Source organism: Carcharodon carcharias, chromosome 22, assembly GCF_017639515.1.
Source record: "Carcharodon carcharias isolate sCarCar2 chromosome 22, sCarCar2.pri, whole genome shotgun sequence".
NCBI lineage: Eukaryota > Metazoa > Chordata > Chondrichthyes > Lamniformes > Lamnidae > Carcharodon > Carcharodon carcharias.
Genome location: NC_054488.1, coordinates 5,184,259 through 5,204,613, shown reverse-complemented (window position 1 = coordinate 5,204,613; position 20,355 = coordinate 5,184,259). Strand labels below are relative to the sequence as shown.

Here is a 20,355-nt window from a genome sequence, read left to right as displayed (position 1 = left end):
AAGATTGTACTCGTTCTAGGGTTAGTACGATTGGTAAAATATTTTTGCTGAAATAAGGGGGGCATTAAGCAGTGACTCGCTTGGTGAATGAGCTGCTAATAAGAGATATTAGACAACAATAACTTGTATTTATGTAGCAGCTTTAACTTACAAAAACTTCTTAAGGTGCTTTGCAGAAGGTAGAACAATAATTTACACCATGGGAGAAAAGCTTAATAATGTATTTGTTTGTAACTCCTCACTATTATTTTTCTGCAAGGCATTAACCTATTTAAAATAAATGTAATTTCATACAAAACATGTCTGTTAATTATCTGTAATTAGTATCTTCAGGTATAGTTTCAGAGCCATCGCTACAGAGCAGAAGCAATATTTACCAAAATCCAATCTTTGCTTCCTAATGTAAACTCATTAGGGGTAAACTTGAACTTTGTTCAATAGTGTAAAATGGGTAATAACGAGCCAGCGACCTACAGATTTTCACTTTGTTGACCTCAGCTCAATCACCCGTCCCATCAAGTATTTCTCAGCTCCCCCTTAAACAGATTAAAGAAAGGCGCCTGTTGGGCAGATGCAAAAACTTCAGTTCAGAAAACATGGCCCTACAAGATCAGATGCAATGCCCAGTTTATATCCCGTCCAATAGGGGCAATATTAACTAACTCTATCAGTCAAAAAATTGAAGGGGTTCAGTGCAATGTTAGTTTTACACCCTGCCCAATTTTATTGTCCACTGAGGTCAATGAGTAATATGGGGCAAGTTAAAAAAATCAGCTCCTCACCTGATTCTAGTGGGTACTCACCAGGTCAGTTCAGTTAAATTGTAGGCCCACAATATTTATGCCTGAGTTATTCGTTCTGATGTGTGTCTCTTTTTGATTTGTTTAATGTTGGCAGAGTCTGAGCCCTTGGATGAATTTAACGTCTGTGTTCCTACCAGGAACTTAAATAGACCTGGGCATGTTAGACCATTTACAACCAGCGGTTGGAAAACATTCTCCATTCCTTCCTATTCTTACAATTACCTTTCTGAAGGTGTGTGAGTGCAACATTTAGGTGAGGAGTCTACACCTTTGTGTTTCTGCTCCTCTTGACTTTTCTACTCTGCGTGAAGGTTTGTACCTGCCTGGCCTATTATTTCCCTGTCAGGGAGCTGGGTAGCAGCTCGAACAGAAAGATAACAGCCCATGTTTCTGTTTTGTCTTTTAAAGACCTTACACCTTAATGCTTAGAGTCCCGCTTTGAGGTTAAATTTCCATTGATCCCCGGATTGTATTTTATCTTTGCGATTATTCTACGTACGCAAAAAGAAAGCTTACATTTATGCAACATCTTTCTGATTCTCATGGCCAAAACTTCACCATTGATATGTAGGCAACTAATTTACACACAAGATCCCACAAACAATAATGAGACCAAATGGCCAGTAGGTATATTTTGGTAGCATTGGTTGAGGGAGACCCCCCTCTTGCTCTTTAAATAATACCATAGGATCCTTTATATTCACCTATACATGGAGTAGGGCCTCAGTTTAGCCTTTCATCCAAACATGGTACCTCCAAAAAGAACTCCCTTAATACTACACTTAATGTGAACAGCGCTGTGGGTGTGTATTTACCATAGGGACTAGCTGCTACGGTTCAAGAAAACGGCTTCCACCTCATTCTCAAGGACAATAAGGGGATGGGCAATAAACGTTGGCTTTGCTGGCGATGCTCACAGGCCATGAAAGAATTTTTAAAAGTGTCAGCCCATGTTACAGGCATCATCCTGCAGTGGGGATTGAACCCACAACCTTCTGATTTAGAATTAAGAGTGTTGCCACTGAATCAACCTGATACATAAGTATCGGTTACTTCCTTTGCTAAAAGATGAAATAAAATGTTGATTATTATTGAATCAGGCAGAGACTGTGGCATAAATTGTCAACTAATTTCACTTTGTTAAAGAAAGTAGGTGAATAGCGGTATAACAAGTGGAGTTTTAGCATGCTGTGTCAGCTGGAGTTGACACCATACTGTGAAACATACACACTGTGTAAAATATGATGATAATCACACGCTAGTCAGCTGGAGGAACAGTGATCCCATGGTGTCTTTGAGCCTCATGATTGCTGGTAATGGTACAGTACTAGCAGAGGGTCTAGGAGCTAGTCAAATAACATATTGTCCCTCTCAGCTCTGAGTGATATACAACACAAGGAGGTCAAGAAAAGAGGTAGATAAATAGCTGTGGAATTAATCAGGATCTTGACTTAATCAAAAATATTTCTGTTAGAGAATCACTGGTTACCTTGTAAGCTTTTTGAAGATGCATTCCCAACTTCAGAAGCGCAGTGAGGCATTCACGGACCACCCTCTCTACTGACTCCCCCTGTAATGTATCATCCAGTCGTTTAGCAGTTATAGTCAGGAGATTGTATTCCCAATGCTGGAACAGTCTGCTGGGAACGTTGTGAGACATCACCAGAATTTTGGCCTCCAAAAGTAAAGCTCTGAAACAAAGTTCAACAGGAAATTCTGGAATTTTAGCAATAATTCAACAGTTTTGAAATAGACAAGTGTTTTAAAAATGAAGGCCCTAAATTTGCACAGTGATTGCTGCTCTTCCCCCTCCATTTCCCAGCCATAACTTCACCAAAAACCCCTGGATGAACAACATAAAGATGTGGTTACATCATTCTCCAAGAGTCCTACCTGTTACTCACCAGTTAGAGCAGGCAATTGGTACCTATTGCATGGAATGTGCCAGACTTTATTAAAATAGATGGTAATAATCAGAAACATTCTAAACTGCCATCTTAATATTTTCACCTTCTTAATCATGTTCTTCAGAATGTGTGTGCGCTGTCAAATTTGATTTTAGATTGACTTTTGTATAATTCTTCAGCAATCCTCCTTAGACAGCACCTTCCAAACCCACAACCACTATCATCTAGTACAAGGGCAGCAGACACATGGGAACATCACCACCTGGAAGTTCCCCTCCAAGTCACTCACCATCCTGACTTGGAAATATATCGCCGTTCCTTCACTGTCGCTGGGTCAAAATCCTGGAACTCTCTCCCTAACAGCACTATGGGTGTACCTACACCACATGGACTGCAGCGGTTCAAGAAGGCAGCTCAAGCTCACCACCACCTTCTCAAGGGCAATTAGGCATGGGCAGTAAATGGTGGCCCAGCCAGCGACACGCACATCCACTGAATGAATAAAATCTCCACTGAAGTTTGCAAATTCCTGCTTCCTGCTACTTAATAAACTACTCCTGTGCAACATGTACATCCCTAAGGATAACAATAATGGGAATACCACCATTAAACTTAATCCCGCTTCGTAAATGCATCTTCACACTATGTGCAACCTTCGTTCATGTGTTATTTTGCACTTTTCAGCAGGAGGAATTTTAAGCTGTTTCTGGAATTACAGTTGAAGATGTTCTTCTCCCCCACCCCACTATTGTTTAGAATCCAGAATCGAGGATACCTGTAACTTTTACAGAAACCCATGGAAAACCACTAAGGATGATGTGTTAATGGCAATCTCACTTAAACCTCTGCGTATATTATGCACAGTTAACATCTTTTTGAACATGGTGATCAGCTATTTGCCTATAACCTTCCCTGCACTGCTCAGTTCAGTGACAAAGTTTCATCAAGGTGGCGATTTCTCCTCATGGAGAGCTGAATTTGCAAGGAATTTTCCCACTTGTCCGCACTGGCCATGACTTTCCGGTTGGTGGGATTTCTGACCCATCACCCAAAGGGTCAGAGCAGAAAGCACGGCTGCCATTACTGGCTACTTGCAGCTATCTAACGCTCCCAGGAACATTAATGGGCTGGAGACCAGACTTCCACCCCTCACTCGGGAGGGAGTCCTGCCTCAGAGAAATGTCGGACAATCTGATTGGCCAGCAGCCTTCTATTTCCCTCAGCACCAGAAGTTGTAGTGGACAGGACTGGGGCTGTAAGCAGGGGAGGTGAGGCCCAGGGCACAGGGAGGTGGGCAGAAAGGGGGTGGGGGTGTTGATGAAGAGGCCAGGGATGAGGGAGCACCTGGAGTGGGGAGGTGGGGGGGGGGGGGGGTGTGCAGACCTTGTTGGTGGGGGTTTATGGCCATGAAAGGAGGTCGGCCTTTGCTGGAGGTGCCCACTATTCCTGTCCGAGGCCTGAGCAAGGTGACTTTTCAGGCTTCTCACCCGCCTGTTGCTAAATTCCTCCCACCTGCCTGAAAATTTGGCCACTTATGGGTCTCAATTGGGGACAGGATGGGCAGGCTAGCCCAGGGCACACCCATCCCACCATAAAATTATGAAGAATTTTATTGGCCCCAACCCCCAGTCTGCACCCACCGCCTGGTGAATGTAAAACTCTGCCCCATAACTCACCCTCTACATTATTGTGTCCTGATGGAAGTGAGTGTGTGCAAGAGAGAGAGAGAGCAAGAGAGAAGTGCAAAATTAATAGCTGAAATCTTGTTAATACATTTGTACAGAATGTTCACCAGATTTATGGTCGTCCAGCCGAAGAATCTTTGAGGAAATTCCCAGAGGCTGTGTCTAGTGATTTTGGATGGGTAACCATTGCCCTCTCGCACCCATGCTGCTCCAGCCCCCTCAAAATATGGTGTCTATTCCTGCAATTCACACAAGCCATTACTCACTTATAACTCACCACTCTCTCTCCTTACAGGAAAAGAGAGAACGCTGCTGAGGGGAGAGGCAGAGGTGAGGGGGTGGGGGTGGGCGGGTGTGGGGAGGTGGCAGCTGTCCAGTGACAGGCACCTTGACGGCCCTCCCAATGGCATCAACTGGGTCCACTGGCAAAGAGGAGACTGGCGATATCGGCAGGGACCCGCCATGAGAACCCGGGTATCTGAGGCACTGGCGCTCAGACATGTCGAGGGAGCTGATCATCTGCCCCTTGTGCTGGGACCTTGCGTTCTTGGAGTTGGATGCCTTTCCATCGTCTACCCTGTGGAATAGAAGTGGCTGAGGAGAAGGAAGCTGCTGCTGCTGCTGTTGCTCTTCATCAGAGGTGCGAGGTGTAGCTGCATACGCTGCTCCCATGTCGTGGTGAAGACAGGCAGCTGGGAAATGCAGCTGAAGGTGAGTGAAGTGCTGGACTGGTGAAACGACTTGCAAGAAGTTGGCAATCACCTAATGAGCAGTGAAAGCACTGTCTGAGAAGGAGAGCTATGAGCAGCAGCCTCCCACCTGGTCATGACTGCAGGTCTGTCACTGATCACAGGCTTCCCAGCCTGCCAGTTTCACTGAAGAAGCTTTCTGTACTGTGCACCCAGCTCAGTGACCTGTTGAGTTGCTGACAGCTTGGGAAATGCATCCACGGCCTATGAAATCCAGAACCCTTGGCTAAACAGGAATTGATGAGCTATTTTAATATTTAAATACCTTATCCAACAGGGGGACTGCACTAGGGGAAACCACTCGATTTCAAACACACCCACAGAAACCTGGAAAAGCACAGAATGAGGTCCTAGCCCAATGGGGGATTTAAGTCCCCACAAGCACCCAAATCTGCCTCTAAAACACCCACCCATGAAGACTAAATTACAAATTCATCTCTGGTATGATTTCCATGGAGAGATATTATCTCAGTCTCACTTCATGTTAAATTACACTCTTTTCGTCAACCTAAACAGACTCTTTGAATTCTGAAATTATCAGCTGCGTCTGAGTATGACTTTTATCTTGAATGACTTCTGTACAGTGAACTGGCCACTGGGTTATGGCCTCTTGGATGCCCAGGCCTCTGTAACAAGGACACCTGCAAGCGAGCTATGGATATTGACACTGACAACTGGGAGACAGTCACTGTCGGCCGAAACCACTGGAAGCTGACTGTTTGGAGGAACATTGGAAGAGATGAGCGGAAACAAGGAGCTCAGCTGGGCTGAGATGAGGGCCCAGAGAAAACAGAGGGCAGTGAATTGTGCACTTTCTCAGCCCGCTGTCTACCTCTGGAGCAGAGACTGCCACGCCAGAGTGGGGCTCCTGAGCTACACCAGGTGGTGCTTAACACAGAGCTGACCATCATGGCTCAAACCATGGTCTTACAAAGCTAAAGGCTGTCACTTGAACTATTTGGATATTGTTTCTCTCTCAAGTAATTTGAACCAAGCTGGTTTGAAACAAAACAGACAGCAACATGAACCTGCAATAGTCTTTCCTGAATTTTAAAAAGGTACACCACAAAGGGAAATGTGTTAATTGTATATTAATTGTGTTTAATTGTGTGCAGGTGCTGGGCATTAACTGGCCTTTCACTTGAGCACATATAAAGAGACACTTTGACCTTCCACAACTAGTGGACACTGTGGATCTTGGGGTTACAAACCCAGTACCATAACCACTTGGCTATTTAGGCCAAGCAGTTACATTGTTTCATAGTTTACCATTGTGAGATTTGAACTCTTGATCTTAGGGTTACAAACCCAGTACCATAACCACTTGGCTATTTAGGCCAAGCTTATAAAGCGACTGCGATAGGACTCGTACCTGCAATCGTCTGATAGCACCAGTACAAACACCGAAGTCAGACACCTTATCCATTAGGCCACGCGGCCTGTACAAAATTGTTTGTTTTTTTTTATAGTTTGCCATTGTGAGATTTGAACTCTTGATCTTGGGGTTATAAGCCCAGTACCATAACCACTTGGCTATTTAGGCCAAGCCCGTGGACACTGTGGATGCTGGAGTGCATCGTCAGCCACAGGAATGACACTTTAATTTAATTAGTCAAGTTTCCTTCGACAGTTTTGTTTTTTTATTACACTGCCCCTTTAAGGGACTGTCACGGCCCCACCCCACCCCCGTTAATTAGCTTTTTTTTATTGGTTTACAGAAGAGTATAAAGAGGCACTTATTGAAACTGTAGTGTGTTTGAGTTAGGAGGTGTATGCTGGTGATGTTTAACTCTGGAAATAAATCTGAGACTGAGTAAAAGATTGGCTCCAGTACTATCCTTCACCAATTAACTATCCAGATTATAACAAAGGGGAGGGCAAAAATTCACATAGACATTCAAAAGAAACAGAATAATCCATAAAGTGCTAGAGTAGATTATAGGAGATTGTTAAATGGCAGAAATTATATTAATTAGCATGAGTCCAAAAGAGATGGTAAAATGAGAGAAATTAAAGCAATTTTTGAAACATGAAACTGTAAACGAGGTAATGGGGGATAAAATAGTTGGAAATGGAAGCCTGCAAAACTAGCAAAGCAGAGAAGGGCCCAGGAACCTAAGGAAATAAAAATCTAAGTTGATGCAATTGTGTAGAAAGTTCAACCAGTAGAACAAACCAATCATAAAATCACAGAATGGTTACAGTGCAGAAGGAGGCCATTTGGCCCATCTTTTTTGTGTTAGCTCTCTGAAGGATCCATTTATCTACAGCCATTCCCACCTTTTCCCCATAATCCTGCACATTCTTCCTTTTCAGATAATGTCTGATTCCCTTTTGAAAGCCTCGATTGAATCTGCCTCCACCACACTCTAAGGCAGGGCATTCCAGATCTTAACCACTCGCTGCGTGAAAAGCTTTAAGTACCAGCCCATTCTACCTACTCGCTCGGGTAGCACTGGCACCCCACACAACTTTACCAGCCCATCTGCTGAAGAGAAACTGGGAGTTAATTTAGGTAGGATCTTAGCAAGTTGTTGTGGAGACAACAGAGGTGTTCAGCAAAGCAGTCATCAAATCTTCCAACCTAGAGCAGATAACATCATGAGTAATGAATCCAGTACTAGGTTGGATGAAGGACACATGAGTTACTGACTCAACTGGAAAAATGTTTGAGGTCCTGGATAATGGTATGGAAATAGGTAAATGATCAGATGTTGCACAGGGAGATTCCAGAGAAGGAGAACAGGTGGGAGCGGTGGTGGAGGAGTGAATCAAGGTGTCACAGATGAAACAATCCCTTCAGGAAGCAGAGAAAAGAGGGAACAATATGACTCAGACTTCATACGTTTGATTTATTTCCATAGTGATGCAGAGTAATAGCTTAAGGTTTACCTTTCTTGTTGATGCTGCATGTCTCTTAGATCGTGAATCACTGAATACAGCACATCACTGGAAGACTGTGGGTAAAGGGAAGTGATCAGTGAAGTGGATTTTGCATTCCAAGTGCTGATTTTATTTCCATTAAAACATGTTATGTGGATCGTGGGGAATAGATTTTTGTAAACCAAGTTACTCCAAAAAAAACGACCTTATCTGCCACAGCAGAAATAAGGTCAGCTTTCCTCGGGGACAGCACCTGGTTCAACAGCTTTGTCCTATTCATCCAGAATGAGTAGCTCAGCTCATTGCCAGTCCGACATGGCTGCTGAATAAATGCAGCTGGATCTTGGCCGCACTCTAACACACAGCAATAGCGAGTACTACAGAAACATTGGACCATCATCGATGTGCCCTGTTCCAGTTTGGATGATATTGGCCTTGAATTTGTCATTGTAAAATTAATATTTATTTTCAGAGCATCACTTTGCTCAAATTATTTTCATTAATTTTTGCCTTGTCTCCCTTGGCCACCTGCAAGGAAAGCAATGGTTTTCTTCAATTTGCTGCTCAGGTAAGTCAGTGACCAAGTGATGAGTCTTTCATCTTTACAGGTCGGAAGACATCTGGGCTTTAACATCTTCACAAGTTTGCACAATGTGCAACAGCAGAAATAGAGAGGACCTCGCGGGGTAGAATTTCTGTTAGGTGGCGCTGGTTACTTCCAGCACAATTTGTTCAAAATTGGTCAAACCGCCGCAAAAGATGGTGACGGGGGAGTAAAGAGTGAATCGCACTCAACACAAATTGAGTTTCCACCATTTTTTTGTGCTAGTTTAAAAAACATTATGCCCAAAGCTGGCCCAGCCTCACAACTGGTCAGATCCCCAGATCAAATTATAAACTGTTGGGAGAGTTTCCGCAGATTGTGGGTCTTTGAGGAGATTCTTAAAATTAAACCTGTTATGGGGGATGAGTGGGGGGGTGGGGGGGCGGTGGTGAAAGATGTTTTTAAAACTTTTGGACGTTTTAAAAACTTCCGGATGTTTTAAAAATTTTTGAATATAATTTTTTTGTTGATTTGCTAAGAAACTGACTACTGCACATCAATATAATTAGGAAACGGTTCTGTATCTTTTTTAAAGTAATTTTTGGTTATTTATAATCAGCTTATTCACAGCTGGTGGACTGGACACAATGATTAAAAATGTTAAATTTTTTGAATAAATTTAAACACAGCTGGATTGATCAAACTGCATCAAGTTACCAGTCTTAAATACATCAATGAATATTTTTAAAGCAAAATTAACAAAAAAACTACTTCCTAAGACGTTGCCAATTCCACTGGTTCATGACAGATTTTATGTTTGACAATATACAATTAAATTTGAGCGGAAATTTGAGGGGAAAAAATACTTCTGAAAACCATTGCAAATGTGAGTGTAGTTTATGCCCAATTACAGATTGCACCCAAAGCAGAAGCTGTACCCTGTCTTTTCTAATGATATTGTTTCACTCCTGGTATCATTTTAGCAAGTCTGTGTTTCATCAGTTCCATGTCTCCAACATCGCTTTGCGTGTGGGGAATTAAAAGAGTGCACATGGGACTCTACCAGTGGCCTAACCAATGTCTTACAGAGATCTCTCATCACCTCTTTGCCTGTGTGTTCAATGCCCTACAGACAAAACCCAAAATTCCACTTATCCTTTTTATGCATTTTTCTAACCCAGCTTTTGAATATCTCCCATATCTCTACAACATGCACCTTTATGTTCTCCGCTCCATTCAGGTAAATTGCCATACTATTTTGCCAAATTCTTGGTAAAAATTTAATCTGCATTTGCCCTACATCTGATTATCCTGCTGACCACTCTTTTGCCCTATAATTTGGTGCCATCAGTAAATGCTGCTGTTAGTCCCTCAATGTCTGAATCCCAGTCACTAACCTAATTGAAGAATAAGAGGGGTCTGAGACAGATCCCTGATGAACATCACCTTGTCAATCAGATAAGTTTACTCACTGTTTTCTATATTTCAGTTGACCTTCCATTCATGATACCACTTCAACAACACGTTCACCTATATTTCACCTTTAATATTTTTGCACACCAAGGGGAGAGTTGCCCCCCTGTGCGGGCGGGTGGGGGGGGGAGGAGGGAGACTCGGGGCCTGCGCTCTTTCGTGCATGTGTGCAAAGAGTGCAGAAATCTCCCTGAGGCACGGAGCTGCCTCGAGGAGATTAAGTTCAAAATGAAAGTTTCAAACAAAGAAAGAATAAAATTATTCAGACATGTCCCCTCATGTGACAGTGTCATTTGAGCTGGGACATGTTTATGAATTGTGAAAAAAAATAAAATCTTCATGAAACCTCATCCCGCCCATGGATGAGGTTTCATGATAAACGTGAAGGCTGCCTGGGGTCTTCACCTGCCCGACAACCTTAAGGGTGGACAGGCAGCCCTGAGTATCAGTTTATTTAGTTAGTTAGTTAATCAGTTTAATGAATTAGTTAATTAGGCATTAACAGGTCTTTGACAGCCGCCTCCGGTGTGTGCCCCCCGAACAAAAGATCGGAATGATGCATGGTGATGTCACCACATGCCATTTTACACGTTGGCAGGTGGGACCCCACCCCTCCCCCCGCAAGTAAGATGGGCTAATGGATCGAGAGAGAAGTGTGAGACGGTCTTTTTGTATCATTGCACAGATGTACATTGAACTAAGCGAGTCTGATCATATCTACTGTTCAGTTTTCTTTACCATTGTCTGGAGTAACATCATTCATAATTCAAACCAAATGTCAGCCTATCTCATGTGAACAAGATCTACCTTTGCATAGATTCAAGAAATACACCCAAAAAGGACATGGATCTCGTGTTCAGGTCACAAAGGGTTTTGTTATTCCTATGCTGGGTTACACTAAGTAGATAAAGGACGAAGTGGGTCAATTCTGTAAGAATCAGACACGCAGGCCACAGAACATCTGATGCTACTGGAGCCAAGAAGATACTTACAGAGCAGGCCAGAATTCATAGCAGGCAAAGAGAGCAACTCTAAACATCTACACAAACTGGCCAGAACAGCAGCAGCTGGCAGTAAGATTGCTGCTGAACAGAAACTCCATTAAGGGGAAATAAAATGAGAGGGAAATAAAATAAGTTGGTTTTCTATTCAGGTTGCAAGTGAGGTCTCATTCCAACTCATGGTGAACCAGCTTGGTTCCAACCCCATTTTAGGATATAATTGATTTTATCAGTCTTTTGGATTTTGAAATGGGTGTACTTCACTGTGTCCCCGAGGCAAGTATTTCCCAGAACTGTGGGAAGCAGTGCAATTTTTTACCTTGTTACCTGTTATTGACATCAAACATAACCAGAAAAACAGGACATTTCTCATTAATCTGTTCGATTCTACCTGTCTCAGTTACATTCCTTACTACTCTAGTGTGATTTTATTTTACTATTTCCATCAGATATCAACTTTGCGGCCACTCAAGTATGGTCAACAACATAAGCTTCTCAATATTTTCATGATGTGTCAGCATTTGATTTTTTAAAAATTTAAATTCTTGGCTCTTTTATCAGAATTCCATGGCCGGGATTTTCCATTCTCTGGGCGGGATCGATGGAAGTGGGCGGGGACTGGTCACTGAGCTGCTCACGATCGGCTCCGCAGGCAAGCCAATTAATGTGACTTTGACACATGAGATGGGACGTGGTATTATTTTTCAAAAAAAGTTTTGATTTAATTTGTAAAAGCTTTAGGAAACCTCATCCCGCTCGTGGGTGAGGCTTCCTAAAAAACTTCAAGGCCGCTTGGCCTTTTCGCCTGCCCACCAGCCATAAGGCTGGACGGACAGCGTAAAATTCATGTTAATTACTTAAATAGGTCTATCAATTATTGGCGGACGCACAGCCGACTCCAGTGTGCGCCCGTCGAATGAGATATCGCGCGACTTTGCAATGACATCGGGACACACGCCCCATGGCATCGTGCGTCATCTAACGATCCGGCACCTCAGGTGTGCGCCTCACACACCGAATGTAAAATTCTGCCCCATGGATTTCAAATTAACTCCAGTGGCCAATATAATCAATTTAACTTATTTAAGCTCATACCATAGATGTTTCTTGTTTTAATTTCATGGGTTGCAAAAACAAATATGGTTTACTTTCTTTGCAGGTATCATAGCATAGTTAATATAAAAGAATCAGTGCTCCTTTCTTGTAGCCCACTTTTCAAATTGACATATTTGGTGTCAATGAATGAAAGTAGTATGTGTTGTGAGAGAACCATATTCTCATATTTAAGTTATTTGATAATGTCCACCCCAAAGGTTTCACCACGTTAATAGCACATTAGCTTATACCATTCTTCAAAAGCTGCTGCTCAAGTATTCAATATCAAAGACTCTTTTTTTCTCTCCCATTTGACAAAGTCCTGCAGTTGTTAGTCTTACCTCTAACACATGAATAACATAGCTCGGATACAGCAACAGGAGCCCTGTGATCCCCTCTTGATGACAGCGCTGGAGTTTCTGCAAGAAGCTTTCATAGTATCCTACAGTAGAACACAACGTAATCTGAAGTTATGTATTTCCTAATCAATGTCAAGGGGTTTTCCTGCCCATCTAAGATTTCCTCTCATATAAACTAAATTATAGATATTGATTTATGATGCAACAACATTGTAAAATCACCTATCAAATAACCAAGAAATGCAAAACATACCAATACCTAACTACTCTGACATAAATATTTATTTCATGAAAATATTTGCTCCAGCATTGGTTCAGCCTCTATGTATTTTAATTGAAAAAAACCTTTGTTAATATAAATAGTGGAGACTGGTGGTATTTTTATAAAACTGACAGCTATCCAATGCCAAAAGTAGTTTATAATTGAAATACGAGATTTTAGGACTGAAAGAAAACTGAGTTAATCTGGAAAGTTATTGAGCAGATCTTTCCAATATCACTTGCACAGCTTGCATTTATTTAACACCTTTAACACACTGAAACATCCAAAGTGTTTCACAGGAGTGATTCTTAAACAGAATTTGACACCAAGCCACATAAGGAAATATTAGCACTGATTTGTTTTGGAGACCGATTTGTAGCCAAAGAGGTAGCAGTAGGGAGAGAATTCCAAATCTAATCTGCTTTGTTTTCAAATCCCTCCATATCTTTGCCCTATCCCTGTAATCTCCACCTATCCTACGGCCCTTTGAGAATCCTGAGTTCCTCAGACTCCTGTAATCGCACATCCCCAACTTCCTTTGGCTCTCTGCTGGGGACCTGCCATCAGCTGACTCGGTCTAGGCTCAGGAATTGTCTCCCTAACAATCTCCACTTCTCTCCTCCTTTAAAATGCTCCTTAAAACCTCTCTCTTTGACCAAGCTATCCTTCTTTGGCCTGGTGCAAGTATTGTCTGATTATGCTCCTGTGAAGTGCCTTGGGACGTTAAAGGCACTATAAAAATGCAGGCTGTTGTAAGTTGTTTCTATCATATTCTTCAGTCAAAGCCAATAATCTTTAGAAATTCTTTAGAAAAATTGCCAGACGAGAGCATGGTACAAAAACTGCCTTATTTTGATATTTCCAGGTTGCTCCTAAAGGAGTGCCTTATCTTCCCTTTACTGCACTTATTGCCTTAAATGGGCAAGAATGTAGGAGAGAGAGAGGGTAAAGCCCTAACTTATAGTAAACTGGAAAATTCTGGGTTTTTTTTAAATTGGGCACTGACCCTGTCTCTCAAACAGAAATGTTGCAGTAATGTTCATTGGGAGGCTTTTTATTAATTGCACATTTCATCCTTAGGCCAGATTCCCTTTCTTTGGAGGTGTCTGACTGCAGGAATTGACTCCTTTGTTAGCAATCAGATTTTGAGGGAAATGTTTTAATTTTGAAGATTGTGGCCTTGTAACACCCCATTTCAGCCGGTTAATGAAAAATCTAACACCTTCGGATTTCCAAATAAACCTATTGCTTTAGCTGTGCATAATGTTTCTAACATTTCAATTTAACTGAGCAATTGAACAGCTAAATCTGCTTGTGTGCCAAGGCATGGGTGACCTGCTCCATCAGTGTTTATATGGGCCAAAGTGTTTGTTTATAGGGGTCCTGCCTTCATGGGGAAATAAAGTGCTACTCTGTCACAGTGTTAACAGCTGACACAGTTACACACCCTCAAGCAGGTCATTGCAAAACATATCGGCAAACAGATTCGAGAGGGTTTGTCATGCTTTTCCATGAAGAAAATCGGGTTAATGTAAACTTTTCTCATATCCCCTCGTTATTTTTCCAATGAGTTTAGACTGACTGAAAGGCAATGGCATCCACAGAGCATGGAACAGAAATGAGTCAACCGAGGTATCAAGATCAAACTGGAAAAAGGGTGAGAAAGTGTCATACACCACTATAAGAAAACATTACAAAAATACAAATAAAAAGCAAGGAAACTAACTGTGAATAAAAATAATGTTTAGACCAGAGTGCGAGTTCTGAATCTTATGCAACTTTCTTATTTATTCATAAGGGAAAAAAAGCAGCAACTTCGGTAACTGTGCTTGTGTACTTAAAAATGACAGTAGCTTATAACTAAACCATAACCATTTGTTTCCACACAGAGGACAGAAAGCAATTGCACACACAAGCAACCTGGGTTCAATACTCCTTGTCTTTTGCCTCACTTTTTCTATCCTGACTCAGGCACGATATGTGAATACATATCATAGGGCTGGATTTTACTGCTCCCCGCTGGACGTGTTTTTGGCTGGGGTGGTGGGGGGGGGGGGGTGGGGGGGGTGCGAGGTGGGTGGCACATTAAATATGTTGGATGCCCAGCCCACCTCCTTTCTCCACGCCCATACTTCGGGTACGGTGGAGGGGGAGGGAATGGGTAAGGAGCCCATGAGGATGCCTGCCTTTAGGCCTATTGAGGCTTTTAACTGCCCAATTAAATGACAATTAGGGGCCTATGTCCACCTCCACTGCCATAAGTCGCTGAGCAGACTGCAAAGGCTGTTTTTGAAGCAACTTCTTTGAAAAGGAAAGCAGGACTCATCAATCTGGGGCGCCCTGTGTGCATCGGAGGCACCCACCCAAGATGTCACCCCCACCCCCCGACTTTGTTTCCCCAAAGCCCAGCTCCCCACCACACACCCCACCCCTCACTCCATCCCCAGGTCATCACAATCTCCTTCCCAAGGCCACTGCTGAGTTGTGGCGCTGCTGGGACTGCCAGAGCTGCCAGCCAATCAGATTGGCCAGCAGCTCTTGTGGGTGGGACTTTTTGTCCACTGAGGGCAGAAGTCCGCCTCTGAGCCTGTTTAGCCCAGCCCCAGTCCGTGGGGCAGGCTTTTTAAAAGTTGGCCTGTTCAGGATTGACCTTCCCTCTGGGGGTTGTGAGCAGACTGGCTACCTGTGAAATCCTAGTCCATCAGCATCAGCCAGCCTCCTGTCAGACTGTGGACTAGCACACAAGCCATTTCAAGTTTGGGAAAGTGTGCTATCTAAATGATAAGACCCCAGACTGTATTTTCTTTCCTTCTCATGGATGCTAATTTGATTCTTTTGTTATTACTGGAAACTCCAACTCAGGAGAAATGATACAAAGTTTGCAAGTGTCTAAGTCAATATACTTTCTCAATCTGTTTCCGAGGTATAGGTGAGGTCTGAAGAGGCTCGTTGATCAGCTAGTCCTGTTTGTGTATCTTTGAATCAGTTACATGACATCATCAGACTGCACAGTGTCAGAGACTGATGAAGATGTTGTGGAAACATTACTATTTTTTTAATTCACTAATACATTAACAAACATGAATTTTGTACAATATACACCTGACAGAAATGTGTATATTCTCTAACCTGACATCGCCTAACTGTTTTCTTGTTTACTTTCAGTAGGAAAGCCAGTTACATTTACATCACCAGCTGCAGAACTCTTCAGTGTGTTTTAGTTTGTTCCATAATCAGCAGCATGTTTAAACTCTGACACTAAGTGAAACAAGCCCATTTCTAGACAGCGACTGAAAAGTGATGAAAAGGAATAAAACCAAAGGATCGCGAGGGGAATCTAAGGTCTAGAAAAGGGAGCTATCTTAAATAGTATTTATGAAATATTGGTTTTGTAACCTTGTACCTGAAAGAAGTAACTACACTGATAACAAGCGCTGAAGTGAGAGTGGGGGCAATCAAGGTGGAATGGTTCACATTTGCACTGGATGTTGCTTCAGGGATCAATTTCCAATACCAGCTCTTCCCACCCATCCCAATAAATAATGATGCACATAAATGTTGAATAAATAAAGATGTTTTTATACTGTAGCCATCAGTATGGTTCCAATGTTTCAACTTTCTTAAAGCATTTAAAACAACTCGGTGTAAGTTTAGGAAATGTCTGGGGGTGTAAGAATCCCTGGGTACTTTTTAAACATGGTATAACACTGCACAGGAGTTATCTTGCACGCAGTGCCAGACTGAAGCACTGTGCGTCTGTCTATGTCAAGGTGTTTCAACCTCCTTCCTCACATTGTCACCCATCCCCCACCCACCCTGCCGCAACACTGGTCATATTGAACCTGACTCTGAAATTATCCTAAAACCAAATACTGTGGATGCTGCAAGTCCAAAATAAAACCAGAAAATGCTGGAAATATGGTAGCATAGCAGGTGGGTGGATGAGGGGCTAGGGTGGCATTTAGGTGGGCAAGGACATAGGGTGGGTTGGGGGGGTTATGGGTAGTGGGGTCCGGGGTGGTCAGGCGGCCAGGGGGTTAGTCAAGGGGTTTGGGGGGGTGGTTGGGTGTGTAATCGTGTGTGGTAGTTGGGGCGTTGGGAATAGCAGGACGATTAGGGGGTATAGTCAGGGGTAGTCGGGGGCTTCCAGTGAGGGGGAGTGAGAGGGATAGTCGGGGGGTCAGTAATGTAGTTGCCCAGGAGATGGAACTGATTTTAATCCTTCTAGCTTTTCCTGGGTAACTATTCTGCTAAGTGAGTCAGAACCATTCGAAGACTCCAACTTTAACTCAGAGTTTTGGAGGGTTACAGACACAGTAAAATTGCCCATCAGAAGTCCAAACTTCCCAGGCATATCCCATGTAGTCAGTGCATTGAGACTTCCGAGGGGTCTCCCAGCCCATCGTCCGGTGTCCCTCTTGGGGTACGATCATCCAGAAACCAGAAATATATAATATCGTTAGAAACACAGTGGAAAAAGGACATGTTAACGTTATCTGTTTCTCTCTCCACAGATGCTGCCAAACCTGCTGAGCTTTTCCAGCATTTTCTGTTTTAATTTGGAAAGGGACAGTTCTGACAAAAGGTCACAGACCTGATAACTATTTCTCTCTCCATAGATGTTGCCTGACCTCAACAATTCCTGTTTGTATTTCAAATTTTCAACATCCACAGTAGTTTGCTTTTGTGAAGGATGGATCTGTTCAATGACATGATGCTTACTTGAGCGTTTTAGTTTCCCTACACCCACATTCTCTATTTGATACAGACTCGTTTTGTCTTTACATCCCAATTTGGAAAGTAGAATATATTTGTGGTCATCTATCAAAAAAATGTTGCCAGCTCACATTCCTTTTGTGTTTGATCTTCATCTGGTAGCAATTACAGTAGATAATGTTGAAACTTGAGACTGGTCACCATACCAGAGATGAGCAAGTGAAGCATTCCTCTGTGTTTAGATGGAATAGCACAATGAGTCATTACAGCAATATTCACTTCCTTTTTAATCTCCCACTCCTAAAAAGGCAAGGCTACAGGTGGTGAAATCTTTTTCTTAAACTTTCACAAAATAAATGAAAAGAAAGCCGACTAAAAATTGTCTTCTGTCATTATAAAGTAATGGGGCAAAAACCCACCTGGATTTAAAGAACAGTTTCAAAAAGAAAATGGTAAATTTTGTTTAGGGTGTGTTAGGTCGATGTTTATGGAGAAAACATTTTCCTCCTTTTTACAATTGCTGTCAGCAATAAACATTCCCACCTTAGACATCAATCAATTCAGACGTAGGATAAAGCTGTTTTACATCATTTAAATCCAACTTCAAGCCAGTCTCCCACAGCACTCACATGACACTTCCATTTTCCACACCAATTACTTTAATTGTCTTTTAGCTGGTAGTTTAATTCTATCATTCTCCTTTCACAAACTACTTATTGGGCTTTTTCAGACTTGATAAATTGACATTTTTTGAAGTTATAAGAGAGTGGGGTCACATTCATCCCATTAGTCTAAGCTGAATGTGAACCAAGGTCCAAGCAACAAAATAATATTTGTGAATTAAATTATGCACTGAATTCATTGCCAGATGAAGTGGTTCAGAATGTAGCAGGAAGAAGGAAGAACTCTTGAACTCCAGGGGTATTGAGGTACCTTAGAAGCAGTGAAGCAGCCAAATCTGGGCCAGTCATATAAAACTGGTTGCAACTGACGCTGTAGTGGTGAACAGAAAACTCTATTCGTACAGTGCCCAATAACATCTTTGGGTCCAAAGTACGTTCAAATCAATTGATTACTTCTTGATGTGTAGTTACCGCTGTTATGGAGCCAAATACAGCAATCAGTTTGTGCTCAGTAAATTCCCACTAACATCAATTGAGTAAATAGAAAATGTTTTTGTTGGTGTTGAATGATAGAAGAATGGTGGTCTGGTCATCAAAAGAATTTGCCACTTTCTTGAGTAAAGAAAGAAAAGACTTGCATTTATATAGCACCTTTCATAACCTCAGGATGTCCCGAAGTTCTTTACAGCCAATGAAGTACTTTTGAAGTTGTAAGGTGGGAAATGCAGCAGCCAAATTGTACACAGCAAGGACCCACAAACAGTAGAGTAATAATGGCCAGATAATCTATTTTTAGTGATGTTGGTTGAGGAATGAATATTGACCAGGACATTGAAGAGCACTCTCTTGCACTTCTAAATGTGACATAGGATCCTTTACATCTACCTAAGAGGCAGGCAGGGCCTTAGATTAACATTTCATCTAAAAGTGGGCACCTCCAATAGTGCAGCACTCCCTCAGTACTGCACTAAAGTAAGGCTCTAGCTTGTTTATTTCTACCTGAGCAAGCAGACCAAATCCTGGGTTTCATTTGAAATACAGTATAGATGAATGCTTAATTTCCTGATTATATTCATAACACTATGACAAACAAAACCCATGTCTTTTCAGAGTTATTGAAATCTGTACCGTTTAGAATGACAGTGATATGGAGCAGCTCCTACAGCTGTGTGAAGCCACAACTACTGCAAGCTTCAGGTGAGTTAGTCCTTCAAACCAGTGAAAACCTATGTCATTCCTGACTACAAGTAAACAATTCCACTTATTCTATAAAGCCTGGTAGAACCTCAGGTGTATGAGTTCTCTGACACAAGAGATTCTAATGCTGGTTGGTATGACACGGTATAAAATAGCAATTTAGGATTTCACACATATAAAACAAGTCAGAAGATCAGCTCTTAGATATTGAGACTATCAACCAATCAACAATTTCCCTAGAAAGAACAGTGATGAAATAGTTATTCTGTTTAAATGTCCCACATTGCAATGTTCATTGGTCTGCATTTTGCAATAGTAGCAAGGCTGAAAGTGTCATTGTTTTTGCCATCATGACTTCTTTGAAACCAGCAGCAACTTCTGGAGTCTGTGCATGCGCAGGCAAATGCAGAGATCCAGAAGTTGCCATAAGTGATTGGAAGCTTCTCCCGTAGGTGCACTGTTGAAGACCTTCAGGTGTCAAACACTGGACTGATGAAAACTTGCCCTTTTAGGCTATTAGTCTCACAGTAAAAACCTACAAAGTTGTGTCTTTTTCAACAGCATCATAATTACTGCTGGACAACATTGCTAGCCCTGAAAAGGTAATTTTATACTTTTAGAGTGTCAAATTTCTCTAATATGATTTTTTTAACATTATGATATTTCAGCTTAATCTCATGGATGTGTTCCAATCATTTATTTTGCACTCTGTAAAATTTTAATTAAAAGTGAAAGATTCAATGCAATTTATTTGCTGGATTGTTGTCTGAGAATATTTCATTGTGATTAGCCGTTTACCCTGTTTGAGGGTATCACATTGCCTAGACATCCCCTTGAGTTGGTGCCAGATTTAAACTGACACAGGAAAGCTGAAGTCCATACCTGAGAGATTGTTTGATCTTGGTGGGCAGCTTTTTGCATGGTCAGTGGTAAGTGCCATTGCTCTGGCACTGACTACAATATACACTGTTTACAGCGAGAATTTAGTCAATGTCAGAGAGGAAAATGTTTCAATTCCCATTTGAAATGTGGTTAGATCCAGGTCAGGTATACTGGAT

At 42.1% G+C, this 20,355-nt stretch overlaps 1 protein-coding gene across 1 annotated transcript in view; it reads right to left on the bottom strand.

The window, feature by feature from the left end:
• The window catches only part of LOC121293950 (testis-expressed protein 47-like), a 33,225-nt gene that overhangs the window by 10,260 nt on the left and 2,610 nt on the right, over positions 1–20,355 (bottom strand). Inside the window, exons 3-5 of the mRNA XM_041217428.1 lie at positions 12,482–12,582; positions 8,037–8,101; positions 2,293–2,494 (exon numbers count right to left, since the gene is read on the bottom strand). Of these exons, the coding sequence (XP_041073362.1) occupies positions 2,293–2,494; positions 8,037–8,101; positions 12,482–12,582 (368 nt within the window). The remainder of the gene's footprint in view (positions 1–2,292; positions 2,495–8,036; positions 8,102–12,481; positions 12,583–20,355) is intronic.